Source organism: Piliocolobus tephrosceles, chromosome 16 (assembly GCF_002776525.5).
Source record: "Piliocolobus tephrosceles isolate RC106 chromosome 16, ASM277652v3, whole genome shotgun sequence".
Lineage (NCBI taxonomy): Eukaryota > Metazoa > Chordata > Mammalia > Primates > Cercopithecidae > Piliocolobus > Piliocolobus tephrosceles.
Window position 1 is genome coordinate 1,412,299 of NC_045449.1, and position 14,018 is coordinate 1,426,316.

Genomic DNA, 14,018 nt, shown 5'->3' on the forward strand with positions numbered 1-14,018 from the left:
TTTTTTTTGAGATGGAGTCTCACTCTGTCACCCAGGCTGGAGTACAGTGGCACCATCTCCTCTCACTGCAAGCTCCGCCTCCCGGGTTCACGCCATTCTCCTGCTTCAGCCTCCTGAGTAGCTGGGACTACAGGCGCCCGCCACTGTGCCTGGGTAATTTTTCTGCATTTTCAGTAGAGACAGGGTTTCACCGTGTTAGCCAGGATGGTCTCGATCTCCTGACCTGGTGATCTGCCCGCCTCGGCCTCCCAAAGTGCTGGGATTACAGGCATGAGCCACCGCGCCCACCCACCAATTTTTTTTTTTTGGATGCAGTCTCACTCTGTCTCCCAGGCTGGGGTGCAGTGGCGCGATCTCAGCTCACTGCAACCTCTGTCTCCTGGGTTCATGTGATTCTCCTGCCTCAGCCTCCCAAGCGGCACCTCCCATTGCAGGTATGAGCCACCATACTCAGCTAATTTTTGAAATAACCAATTTTTTAAATGGGCAAAGGGACTGAATAGACATTTCTCCAAAGAAGATATACAAATGGCCAATAAGCATATGAAAAGATGCTCAACACCATTAATCATAGTGAAATGCAAATCAAAGCCACAATGAGACACCACTTGATACCCATTAGGGTATGAAAAGTCATAGTGAGGCCAGGCGCGATGGCTCACGCCTGTCATCCCAGCACTTTGGGAGGCCGAGACGGGCGGATCACGAGGTCAGGAGATCAAGACCATCCTGGCTAACACGGGGATACCCCGTCTCTACTAAAAAATACAAAAAACTAGCCGGGCGAGGTGGCGGGCGCCTGTAGTCCCAGCTACTCCAGAGGCTGAGGCAGGAGAATGGTGGGAACCTGGGAGGCGGAGCTTGCAGTGAGCTGAGATCCGGCCACTGCACTCCAGCCTGGGCGACAGAACGAGACTCCGTCTCAAAAAAAAAAAAAAAAAAAAAAAAAAAAAAGAAAAGTCATAGAGAGGCCAGACGCAGTGGCTCACGTTTGTCATTCCAGTACCGGGAGGCCGAGGCGGGCAGATCACAGGGTCAGGAGTTCCAGACCAGCCTGGGGAACATAGTGAGATCCCACTTCTACCAAAAATACAAAAACTTAGCGAGGTGGAACATGCCTGTAATCCCAGCTACTCGAGAGGCTGAGGCAGGAGAATCGCTTGAACCCGAGTGGTGGAGGTTGCAGTGAGCCGAGATCGCGCCATTGCGCTCCAGCCTGGGCAACAGAGCAAGACTCCGTTTAAAAAAAAAGAGGCTGGGTGTGGTGACTCATGCCTGTAATCCCAGCACTTTGGGAGGCTGAAGCTGGCGGATCACAACGTCAGGAGTTCCAGACCAGCCTGGCCAACACAGTGAAACCCTGTCTCTATTAAAACAAAACAAAAATTAGCCAGGCATGGTGACAGGCGCCTGTAGTCCCAGCTACTCGGGAGGCTGAGGTGGGAGAATTGCCTGAACCCAGGTGGTGGAGGTTGCAGTAAGCCAAGATTGTGCCACTGCACTCTAGCCTGGGTGACAGAGCAAGACTCAAAAAAAAAAAAAAAAGAAAAGAAAACCAAATCAGGCTGGGCGTGGTGGCTCATGCTTGTAATCTCAGCACTTTGGGAGGCTGAGGTGGGTGGATCACCTGAGGTCAGGAGTTCAAGATCAGCCTGGCCAACAAAGTGAAACCCCATCTCTACAAAAATGCAAAAATTAGCTGGGCATAATGGCGGGCACCTGTAATCCCAGCTACTCGGGAGGCTGAGGCAGGAGAATCACTTGAACCTGGGAGGCGGAGCTTGCAGTAAGTCAAGATCTTGCCACTGCACTCCACCCTGGGCGACAGAGTGAGACTACGTCTCAAAGAAAAGAAAAAAGAAGTGAAAAGAAATCCCTTCCAACAGGAGACAAAAGAAATGTGATGTGCTCACATGTGCCCAGGCACACCCGGGTAAGCAATCTTACTCTCTGGGTACCGGCCTCCCAGGTATGCTGCGGTTCAAAGGCCATGCCTCAGTTCCCAAGCTCATATGTTTGGGCTGCTTAGTTACAAATCCAGCGAGGCAGCAGTGTAGCAAAGGCATCTCCATGGCCATATCTACCCCAGGGAGAATCCAGATATTTGTTCTGCTTATGTGGAAGGAGAGAAGTATTCCTGCCTGGCATGCCACCCCAGCCGGGGCAAAGAAAGAAAAGAAAGAGAGAAAGAAAGAGAGGAAGGAAGGAAGGAAGGAAGGAAGGAAGGAAGGAAGGAAGGAAGGGAGGGGCCGGGCGTGGTGGCTCACGCCTGTAATCACAGCACTTTGGGAGGCCGAGGCAAGCGGATCGTGAGGTCAGGAGTTCGAGACCAGCTTGGCCAACACAGTGAAACCCTGTCTCTACTAGAAATACAAAAATTAGCCGGCATGGTGGTGGGTGCCTGTAGTCCCAGCTACTCAAGAGGAGGCTGACAGGAGAATTGCTTGAACTCGGGAGGTGGAGGTTGCAGTGAGCCGAGATCACGCCACTGCACTCCAGCCTGGGCGACAGAACGAGATTCTGTCTACAAAAAAAAAAAAAAAAGAGAAGGGCCCAAAGAAGGCTTGGAACCCAACCAGAAGGGCAGATGGAAGCCCAGAGCCTGGCTCCCTTGGTGCAGGGTCAGGTGAGGCTAACATGTGGGTTGCTGCAGTCACCTTTGGGCAAAAAGAGTATCTCAAACTTTTCAACAGAGCTGGAGAATGTTCCGGAAAAGCAGACAGCTTGCTAGCTAGGCATTTTCCTTCTACCTTTTTAATCTCAAGCCTGCCTTAACCCTAACCTAGGCTACAGAACAACAGAGCCACAGGGGCCTGGGGTGACCATGTGGCCCTGCCTGGTCTTCTGGAGTCTGTCTTCTCTCCAGCACTAGATCCAGGATGGGGAAGAGCAGACCTGGGGAAGAGTCCGACTCTCCATCTGTCCATGGATGAGGCCCTTGCCCTCAGTCCTGGACAGGGCAGGGGCCTCCCCAGCTGCTCCCTTTGATGCCCTGCCTCTTGCCGCCTGGAACGTTCTTACCAGCACCAAGAAAATTCTTCCCAACATGTTATTCTGGTCAGCAGGGCCATTCCTTAGGGGAGTAGAGTGCCTTAGGGAAACCACACTAGGAACCCTTCAAACCAACACCGACATCTTGTATTTTTAATTATGATCTTTTCCTTAGAACAGCAATGCCACCGGGCGCGGTGGCTCAAGCCTGTAATCCCAGCACTTTGGGAGGCCGAGACGGGCGGATCACAAGGTCAGGAGATCGAGACCATCCTGGCTAACATGGTGAAAGCCCGTCTCTACTAAAAATACAAAAAACTAGCCGGGCGAGGTGGCGGGCGCCTGTAGTCCCAGCTACTCCGGAGGCTGAGGCAGGAGAATGGCGTAAACCCGGGAGGCGGAGCTTGCAGTGAGCTGAGCTGAGATCCAGCCACTGAACTCCAGCCTGGGCGACAGAGCAAGACTCCGTCTCAAAAAAAAAAAAAAAAAAAAAAAAAAAGAACAGCAATGCCTGGGCCGGGTGCGGTGGCTCACGCCTGTAATCTCAACACTTTGGGAGGCCGAGGTGGGCGGCCTGATCGCTGAGGTGGGCGGCGAGATCGAGACCATCTGGCCAACATTGTATTTTTTTCTATTTAAAATACAAAAAATTAGCTGGTTGTGCTGGCGGGCGCCTGTAGTCCCAGGTACTCAGGAGGCTGAAGCAGGAGGATTGCTTAAACCCAGGAGGTGGAGGTTACAATGAGTCAAGATCGTGGATGGTGCCACTGCACTCCATCCTGGTGACAGAGCGAGACTCTGTCTCAAAAAAAGAAAAAAGAAAGAAGGAAAAGAAAATAAAAGAAAAAGAAAGGAAAAGTAATGCATGCCCATTGCAAAATGTTTGGAGCAAAGTATGAAAAGAATAAAGTAAAAATCACCCTGAGTCCAGACGCAGTGGCTCACATCTATAATCCCAGCACTTTAGGAGGCAGGTGGATCACCTGAGGCCAGGAGTTCAAGACCAGCCTGGCCCAACATGGTGAAACCCTGTCTCTACCAAAAATACAGAAAATTAGCCGGGCATGGTGGTGCATGCCTGTAATCCCAGCTACTCCGGAGGCTGAGGCAGCAGAATTGCTTGAACCTGGGAGGCGGAGGTTGCAGTGAGCAGAGATTGAGCCACTGCACTCCAGCCTGGGCAACACAGTTAGATACCGTCTCAAAAAAACAAAAAGCTTTTACTAATGACTTTCAACATTTTCCTACAACTTAAAAAATCATTTGACTGGGTGTGGTAGCTCATGTCTGTAATCCCAGCACGTTAGGAGGCCAAGGCGGGCGGATCACGAGGTCAGGAGATCGAGACCATCCTGGCTAACATGGTGAAACCCCATCTCTACTAAAATACAAAAAATTAGCTGGGCGTGTGGCGGGCACCTGTAGTCCCAGCTATTGGGGAGGCTGAGGCAGGAGAATGGCGTGAACCTAGGAGATGGAGCTTGTAGTGAGCCGAGATCGCGCCATTGCACTCCAGCCCGGGCGACAGAGCAAGACTCCATCTCAAAAAAAAAAAGAAAGAAAGAAAGAAAATCATTTATATTTGTCCCTTTTTTCTATGGGGATATTAATCTTTCTTTCTTTTTTTTTTTTTTTACAGTAAACTATATATTCATTGAATATATACATATATATTTTTTGAGATGGAGTCTCACTCTGTCACCCAGGCTGGAGTGCTCTGGCACTATCTCAGCTCACTGCAATCTCCGCCTCCCGCGTCCAAGTGATTCTCTTGCCTCAGCCTCCCGAGTAGCTGGGACTACAGGTGCCCGCCACAACATCTGGCTAATTTTTGTATTTTTAGTAGAGACGGGGTGTAGCCATGTTGGCCAGGCTGGTCTCAAACTCTTGACCTCAAGTGATCCGCCCGCCTTGGCCTCCCAAAATGCTGGGATTACAGGCGTGAGCCACCGTGCCCTTCCAATATTTCATTTAACATAATTTCAAAGTAGGTTTGTGCTCTAAGATGAGCAAAAGAACAGACATTCTAAAGCTCATAAGAGATTTTTTTTTCTTTCCTTTTTTTTTTTGAGACAGGGCCTGGCTCTGTCATCCAGGCTGGAGTGCAATGGTGTGATTTTAGCTCACTGCAACCTCTGCCTCCCAGGTTCAAGCGATTCTCCTGCCTCAGCCTCCCGAGCAGCTGGGATGGATTACAGGTGCCTGCCATGATACCAAGCTAATTTTTGTATTTTTAGTAGAGACGACGGGGTTTCACCATGATAGTCAGGCTGGTCTCGAACTCCTGACCTCAAGCGATCTGCCCTCCTTGGCCTCCCAAAGTGCTGGGATGACAGGCATGAGCCACCACATCCAGACCTTTTTTTTTTTTTTCCACACTGTTCCTCTGGGTGAGGAATGAGGTTTCAGGGCCCTCAATGTTGACAACTAACATTTTACCCTTGAGATTTTACCTGGAGACAAAGAAAGAAAAGATAACATCAGTATACAAGGATCGCGTTGCCTGTTTGCTGCCTCTGTAGGGTTGCTGTGGTGATGACTGACTTTCCACCTCTCCCAGTTTGGTGGTTTTATTTATTTATTTATTTTTTTAAGTGAAATGTCAGAAATGCAAAAACGCTGCACTTATTTCTCTTAAGACATTGAAAATAGTGGAAGCTTGCAGATTTTTAATTCTTCTTAGGTCCAAGCTGGCACTAGACTGCTACCAAAGGGGTCTGTTCAACATGCTAATTCCAGGCTTGGGGACCATCAACAAACTGCAGTTAAACCTGTGGGCATGCATCTTCCAGAGTGGCAGAATCTCATTCCCATATGCCCGCCAAAGCTCCAGCTGTAGCTGCGAAAACCCAAATGTTCCCTGGATCCCGAGACGGCTAATAGGCATTCAGGCCTGCTGCGCTGCCGAAGAGAGCCCCACAGCCAGAGAGGCACACGGCCTGCTTCACACAGCCGACAACCCCACCGGAAATATCCAGTGCTGGGACCCAAGGCCAAACCAATGCAAAGGCGTTATTGAGCCAGAGTCCTGCACCAAGACTACCCCAGGCGTGACCGCCCTCCCGAAGGTCCAAACCAGTGCAAAGGTGCTATTGAGCCAGGGTCCTGCACTGACACTACCCCAGAAGTGACCGCCCTCCCGAAGATCTAAACCAGTGCAAAGGCGCTATCGAGCCAGAGTCCTGCACCGACACTACCCCAGAAGTGACCGCCCTCCCGAAGACCCAAACCAGTGCAAAGGCGCTATTGAGCCAGAGTCCTGCACCGACACTACCCCAGACGTGACCACCCTCCCAAAGGTCCAAACCAGTGCAAAGGCGCTATTGAGCCAGAGTCCTGCACCTAGAGTACCCCAGGCATGTGCCGCCCTCCTGAAGGTCTGCGCGGGTCGACGGGGGGCTGCACAGTGAGGTCTCCTTCAGCTTTCTTTGTTTTAATTCTTTTATTTTTATAGAGACAGGGTCTCACTCTATTGCCCAGGCTGGTCATGAACTCCTGGACTCAAGCAATCCTTCCACCTCAGCTTCCCAAAGTGCAACGATTATTGGCATGAACCACTGCACCCGGCCAATCTTTGTATACTGATTTTGTGAAAGCTCTTTATGTATTAAAGACATTCACAGGCAGGGCACAGTGGCTCCCACCTGTAATCCCAGCACTTTGAGAGGCCAAGACGGGTGGATCACCTGAGGTCAGGGGTTCGAGACCAGCCTGGCCAACATGGCGAAACCCCGTCTTTACTAAGAATAAAAAAAATTAGCCAGACATGGTGGCAGGTGCCTGTAATCCCAGCTACTTGGGAAGCTGAGGTAGAAAAATCGTTGAACCCCAGAGGCAGAGGTTGCAATGAGCCGAGATCATGCCACTGCACTCCAGCCTGGGTGACAGAGCGAGACTCTGTCTCAAAAAATAATAAAAATAAAATAAAGATATTCACAGTTCTCTATACTATGAATAAATTTTCCTAGTTTGTCATTTAACTTCTTCATTCATGGTATTTTGTTTTGTTTTGTTTTTTGACATGGAGTTTCACTCTTGTTGCCGAGGCTGGAGTGCAATGGCGCGAACTCGGCTCACTGCAACCTCCACCTCCTAGGTTCACGTGATTCTCCTGCCTCAGCCTGCCGAGTAGCTGGGATTACAGGCACATGCCACCACGTCTGGCTAATTTTTGTATTTTTAGTAGAGACAGGGTTTCACCATGTTGGCCAGGCTGGTCTCAAACTCCTGACCTCAGGTGATCCACCCCCCTCGGCCTCCCAAAGTGCTGGGATTACAGGCGTGAGCCACTGTGCCTGGCCGAGGGTTTTAAAGATCATAAATAGGGTATTAACAATAGTTGCTATTATATGTGTTACGACGTAATCATAAGGAAAATCTTCTGATCAGGCTGCTCCTGGGCACAGTCAATGAGGGAGGTGTCCTCCGGCAGGCACCACAGCTTTGGGAGGAAGAAAAGGAAGCCAACTACAGGATAAAACACAAATTAGTATTCCCCTTTAAATAAATAATGAGTGTCCACAGAGACAGCCTTTCTCCTGCCGCACTTGTTACTCTATTGTGGCCACACACTGACCGCTGTCAGGATGTTTACGCTTTGGGTTTCACTGGTCAAGGTCATCCTTCAGGTCCTCTTCAGCGAGATTTCATTTGACACAAATGCTAGGTACTCCCTAAAAGCTGAAACACACTTTTGACCACCTATTTAAAAACTTTTATTGGTCAAAAAACACCATGAGGCCGGGCGCGGTGGCTCACACCTGTAATCCCAGCACTTTGGGAGGTCAAGGCAGGTGGATCACTTGAGGTCAGGAGTTCGAGACCAGCCTGGCCAACGTGGTGAAACCCTGTCTCTACTAAAAATACAAAAAATTAGCTGGGCGTGGTGGTGGGTGCCTATAAACCCAGCTACTCGGCAGGCTGAGACAGGAGAATGGCTTGAACCCGGGAGGCGGAGGTTGCAGTGAGTTGAGATCGCGCCATTGCACTCTAGCCTGGGCAACAAGAGTGAAACTCTGTCTCAAAAAAACCCAAAAAAACAAAAAACTTAAAGATTAGAAAAGTCAAGGGATTCCCCCAAGCTAGTAATGGTCAAACTGGGGATTCAAGCCGGGCCAAGTCTCTGTGCGTAGCCCCAGACCACACTGCCTCTCTGGAACCTCCTGTGGCCCCGACTAATACACACTTCAGTTTGGATCCCACGGCTTTTACATGTGCCTTATTAAGATCCAATCTGCACCCTTCAACTACATGTTTATTTTTCATTTATTTATTTATTTATTTGAGACAGAGTCTCGCTCTGTCACCCAGGCTGGAGTGCAGTGGCGTGATCTTGGCTCACTGCAAGCTCCGCCTCCCGGGTTCATGCCATTCTCCTGCCTCAGCCTCCCGAGTAGCTGGGACTACAGGTGCCCGCCACCAGGTCCGGCTAATTTTTTTGTATTTTTAGTAGAGATGGGATTTCACCATGTTAGCCATGATCTCCTGACCTCGTGATCCACCCGTCTCGGTCTCCCAAAGTGCTGGGATTACAGACGTGAGCCACTACGGCTGGCCTCCTTATTTATTTTTTGAGACAGTCTTGCTCTGTCGCCCAGGCTAGAGTGCAGTGGCATGATCTCAGCTCACTGCAAACTCCACCTCCCCAGTTCAAGTGATTCTCCTGCCTCAGCCTCCCAAGTAGCTGGGATTACAGGCACCTGCCACCACGCCCAGCTAATTTTTTTTATATTTTTAGTAGAGACGGGGTTTCGCCATGTTGGCCAGGCTGGTCTTCAACTCCTGACTTCAGGTGATCCACCCACCTCGGCCTCCCAAAGTGCTGGGATTACAGGCGTGAGCCACCGTGCCGGTCATTTTTTAAAATTTATTTTTAGAGATGAGGTCGTGCTATATTGCCCAGGCTGGAGCACAGTGGCTCTTCACAAGCGTGATCCCTCTGCTGAACAGCAGGACGCTTTCGACCTGCTCTGTTTCTGACCTGGGCTGGTTCAGCCCTCCTTAGGCAACCTGGTGGTTCCCCACCCCCCGGAGGTTACCATATTGATGCTGAACTTGGCAGAGACATCTCATCAACACAGCACAGAACTCTTGGGCTCAACTGATCTGCCCACCTCATCCTCCTGAGTAGCTGAGACGACAGAGGGATGCCACCGTGCCGAGATCTGCCCACCTCATCCTCCTGAGTAGCTGAGATGATGGAGGGATGCCACCGTGCCCAGATCTGCCCACCTCATCCTCCTGAGTAGCTGAGACGACAGAGGGATGCCACCGTGCCGAGATCTGCCCACGTCATCCTCTTGAGTAGCTGAGATGACAGGCGGATGCCACCATGCCCAGTCCCCATCTAGAGATTTCTTACATTCCTTCTGAAGCTCCTTTTAGACCCATCTGCCCCCTGCCCTCACGTCCTGCTGGCCACCTTCGACTGACCTCCCCAGGGTCCAGCGCCACAGTCCATCGAGTGGGCTGGCATTTCCCGTGGACTCCCGTGGGTCATCCTCACATCTGGATCACTCCCGACATTTCCCCTCTCGCTCACTCGCTTCCCAGCTTCCCTGCCTCTGCTGGTCTCAGCTGCGCATAATGGCTATTGGGAAGCTGCAGTGCCAGAGTGAGGGCTGAGTGCTGAGCAGAACGCTAGTGCGGGCCTCGAGGGCTGGTGGAGGGGAAGCGGGAAGCCAGAGCTGTGCTGCAATGAGATGCCGGGGAAGACACACAGCAGACGCTGTTTCCTGACTCACCACCACACTCACAGGCGGGAGTACAAGTCCCGCGTCCAGCCCTCGGGTGCTTCCCACAGCCCCCTTGCCATCTCCGTGTGGGTCAGAGCTGGAGTGGGCAGCACCTGTCCTGCCGGCCTGGGCTGCGCAGCCTCCATGCGGCCTCACTCACAGGGAAGCCCGTGACTCTCTCTCAGCCCCCTGGCTGGAACATAAACAGGCCGGACTGTGTGACCTTCCCACACAGGAAAACAGCAGCTGCAGGCAGCCCCTCCCCTGGCATTCTGGCCATAGAGCATGGCCACCCAGACAGGAGTGCCCGGAGGGCCAAGGCCCTGGGACAGTGCGGACGGGGGAGCTTCTCTTAGATGCTGGACCTATGTGCCTTTCGGCCCAGGGCAGGCTGTGGCATTGCAGGCAGGCAGAAACAAGGGGCCACTGTGGCACCCCAGGCCCTGACTTTCCACATCCACGGCCTCCCGAGTCCTCCCTGGCCTGCAGGAGGCTGGGGAGCTGAGCGGTGGGTGGAGGCTGGCACAACCTGCACAGGCCAGGATCCCGGAACAGGTAGACTCGGCCAGGCTGGGCTGTTTCCCACCCACAGCAACCAGGTACCTCCAAGCACACACCGCCCAGGAAAAGGTCCTTGTGCTCACCTTTCTGCTTCAGTGCTGAAGGGAGAGGAAGGGCATATGTCCCCTCCCCCCCTGCCACCTCCCATGCCTTCCCAGCCAGGTCCAGCCCTGCCAGTGCCACTGCCCTTTCTGTCCAGCCCTGAACGTGGTCACATGCTGCAGCAAATTCATGAGACCGAACCCTCAGATGGCAAATTCTCCCCAAACTAGCGGCAAGCAGCTGACTGCCTGAGCTTCCCTAAGGCACAGGCCAGAAACAGAGGAAGGTGGGGAGGCAGAACAGGCACAGAGCACTGGCAAGTTCGGCTCACCAGGCACCTAGACCCTTCAGAGCCGGCCGGGGGGCACCGCGGGACCCTCTCCTGGCTGCAGAAGTGGGGTCTACTGAGCCGGGGCGCTAAACTCCTGTCCCCTCTCTGGGGGCACCTGCCACCCTGCCCTCCTCTCCAGGATCTGAAGAGGGATGTGTATCCTCTTCACGTCCCTCAGATCTCAACTCCCATGAAATCATGTCTTCCTCAGGTTTAAAGTCAGACTGGAAGGAATCAAAAGGGAAAAGCCACAGAGAAATATTTCATCAGGGAGCCTGGCAACATTTTGAAACCTCCTTTTCTGTGTGGCTTCTGCTCGGAACTCCCCGTCCCACCCACGGCGACAGGGGTCAGCGTAATGGAGTGGAAATGGCAGGTTCACAATTTTGGCTGCAGCTGCTCCCATCTCTAAGCAACCCAGGCTCCGGGTTGGAGGGTGGCAACCCAAAGATGCGGCCTCAGCTGCCGGCCGTGTTTGTGCTGCAGCCGATGAAGCGAGCGCAAAGGGCTGTGCAAACCTGAGGCGTTGAGCAAACATGGAGCATGCCATCCAGATGTCCCGCGGGAGGCTGCGGCTCCACACCACGGGGAGTGCTCTGCCCCCGTGGAGTGACCTGGCGTCCGCCCTCCACGGATGCTACGTGGTGGCCCAGGCCCTGTGCCACAGGGCCCTGGGAGAGCCAGCACTGGCTACTGGGCAGCGCACAGACGTGAGAGCCACCCTTGCCCCTCGGAGCCTCCACTCGGGAAGGAAAAGCCACCCACGGGTGCCGACCTCTCAGGCCCTGGAAGGAGGGCTCTCGGCCATCTCCTCCTGGACTACGAGGAAAAGGCATGTGCCCACTTGGAGCCCCCTCTCCACCAGCGGGGGTAACAGCTTGCAGCCCCTGGTCATCAGTATTTAGACCATAGCCCATGCAGCACAGAGCCCCCTGGGATCCAGGAAGTCCCCAAATTAAGGTTTCCACGGCAACGCCATCCCCCAGATTCTTAGGTTATCACAGAGCTATTATCCACGGCCCCAACATGGTTGTTAAAGATTGGAGTTAGAAATTCCTTTTTTGTTGTTGTTGTTGAGAGGGAGTCTCGCTCTGTCGCCCAGGCTGGAGTGCAGTGGCGTGATCTCGGCTCACTGCAAGCTCCGCCTCCTGGGTTCACACCATTCTCCTGCCTCAGCCTCCCGAGTAGCTGGGACTACAGGCACCTGCCACTATGCCCGGCTAATTTTTTCTGTGTTTTTAGTGGAGACGGGGTTTCACCAGGTTAGCCAGGATGGTCTCGATCCCCTGACCTCGTGATCGGCCCGCCCCGGCCTCCCAAAGTGCTGGGATTACAGGCTTGAGCCACCGCACCTGGCCGGAGTTAGAAATTCCTAAAGGCGACCCTGGAGACTCCTCTGTTCCCAAAATTAGAATATGGGTGGGAGACACATACAGAAAGTGCCATTGTGCCCCGAGCTTGGCGTCTCCGGGAGCCGATCCCGACAGTTCTGCTTTCTAAAGGCCTGGGTTGTCTCGGAATGAGATTCCGCTCTGCTCAGCAGAAGCCCTGGTCAGCCCAAGGGTGTTGCTCAACTGTTTCGGCCCTGTCCTCCCTGACCTCATTTCCCTCTCGGGGTCTGTTCTCAAGGAGCCGGCACTGGAGCCCTCATCAGAGGCCTCATGGGACAGGGGAATGCCCACGGAGCTCCCTCCAGCCCTGGGGGAGGGGGAAAGAGACGACTTAGAGGGAGGGCTGGCCCCTGCAGCCAGAGGGTGTGGGTGTGAAGGGTGGGTGTCAGCACATGCCCTCAGATGAGGAACAGTGACGTAACAGCTTCTTGGGACCTCTAGACCAAGGGTTGGCAAACTTTTTCCATAAAGGACCAGATAGTAGACTTTTTTTTTTTGAGTCAGAGTCTCGCTCTGTCACCCAAGCTGGAGTGCAGTGGCACAATCTCAGCTCCCTGCAACCTCCGCCTCCCGGGTTCAAGCGATTCTCCTGCCTCAGGCTCCTGAGTAGCTGGGACTACAGGCACCTGCCACCACGTCTGGCTAATTTTCGCATTTTTAGTCGAGACGAGGTTTCACCATGTTGGCCAGGCTGGTCTCAAACTCATGAGCTCAGGTGATGCACCCGCCTCAGCCTCCCAAAGTGCTGGGATTACAGGCGTGAGCCACTGTGCCTGGGCTTTACAAGCCATATGGTCTCTGTCACAACTGCGTAACTCTCCCGCTATAGCACAAAAGCAGCCACAGACAGGAGCAAACAGGCACAGCCCTGCCCCATGAAGCTTTGTTTACAAAAACAGGCGGTGGCCTGGGCTTGGCCTGGCAATAGTGACCCCTGCTCTAGCTCAAAAAATGAAAACCATTAAGAACAAACCAGCAGCCTCCCTTAGACAGACCTCTCATAGCCAAACACTTTAAATGGTGATCAGGTGACTCTCTTGCCTGGTCACTATCTAGCCTGTGTAGCTTTTTGCCTCCAGTGGGAGAGCAAAGAGTGAATAGAAATGCTCCTGCCGCAGTGGTTTGTGTGTGTGTGTTTTTTTTTTTTTTTTGAGACAGAGCCTTGCTCTGTCGCCCAGGCTGGAGTGCAATGGTGCGATCTTAGCTCACTGCAACCTCCGCCTCCCGGGTTCAAGCAATTCTCCCACCTCAGCCTCCCGAGTAGCTGGAATTACAGGTGCCTGCCACCATCCCAGGCTACTTTTTGTATGTTTAGTACAGATGGGGTTTCACCATGTTGGCCAGGTTGGTTTTGAACTCCTGGCCTCAGGTGATCCACCTGCCTCGGCCTCCCAAAGTGCCGGGATTACAGGCGTGAGCCACCGTGCCTGGCCACCGCAGCGGTTTTTAGCCATCACACAGACCTGCCAGAGTCCAGTGAAAGTAATGGACCCTCCCCTCCAGAAAGACACAGCTGAGAGCGGCACCTACACACGATTTGTTGGCACGGAATTTCAAGGGTGTGCACGGCCCTCCTGAAACTTACTCATGGACCATGCAGAGACCTGAAAACCCCAGGGTAAGATCTCTTGCTCACTCGGGAAGAACACTAGTTTCTCTGTATTTGTTTTTTTTTGGTTTTTTTCTTTGTTTTTTTTCTTTGTTTTTTTTCTTTTTTTTTTTTTTTTTGAGACAGAGTCTTGCTCTGTCGCCCGGGCTGGAGTGCAGTGGCCGGATCTCAGCTCACTGCAAGCTCCGCCTCCCGCGTTTACGCTATTCTCCTGCCTCAGCCTCCCGAGTAGCTGGGACTACAGGCGCCGCCACCTCGCCCGGCTAGTTTTTTTGTATTTTTTTAGTAGAGACGGGGTTTCACCGTGTTAGCCAGGATGGTCTCGATCTCCTGACCTCGTGATCCGCCCATCTAGGCCT

The 14,018-nt window shown here is 52.8% G+C and overlaps 1 protein-coding gene across 1 annotated transcript in view; it reads right to left on the reverse strand.

Annotated features, from left to right (window-relative positions):
- Nucleotides 1–9,490, reverse strand: part of SLC43A2 (solute carrier family 43 member 2) — a 32,569-nt gene extending 23,079 nt beyond the window's left edge. The window contains exon 1 of the mRNA XM_026449637.1: nucleotides 9,424–9,490. Coding sequence (XP_026305422.1) covers nucleotides 9,424–9,490 — 67 coding nt within the window. The remainder of the gene's footprint in view (nucleotides 1–9,423) is intronic.
- Between the last annotated feature and the right edge of the window lie 4,528 nt (nucleotides 9,491–14,018).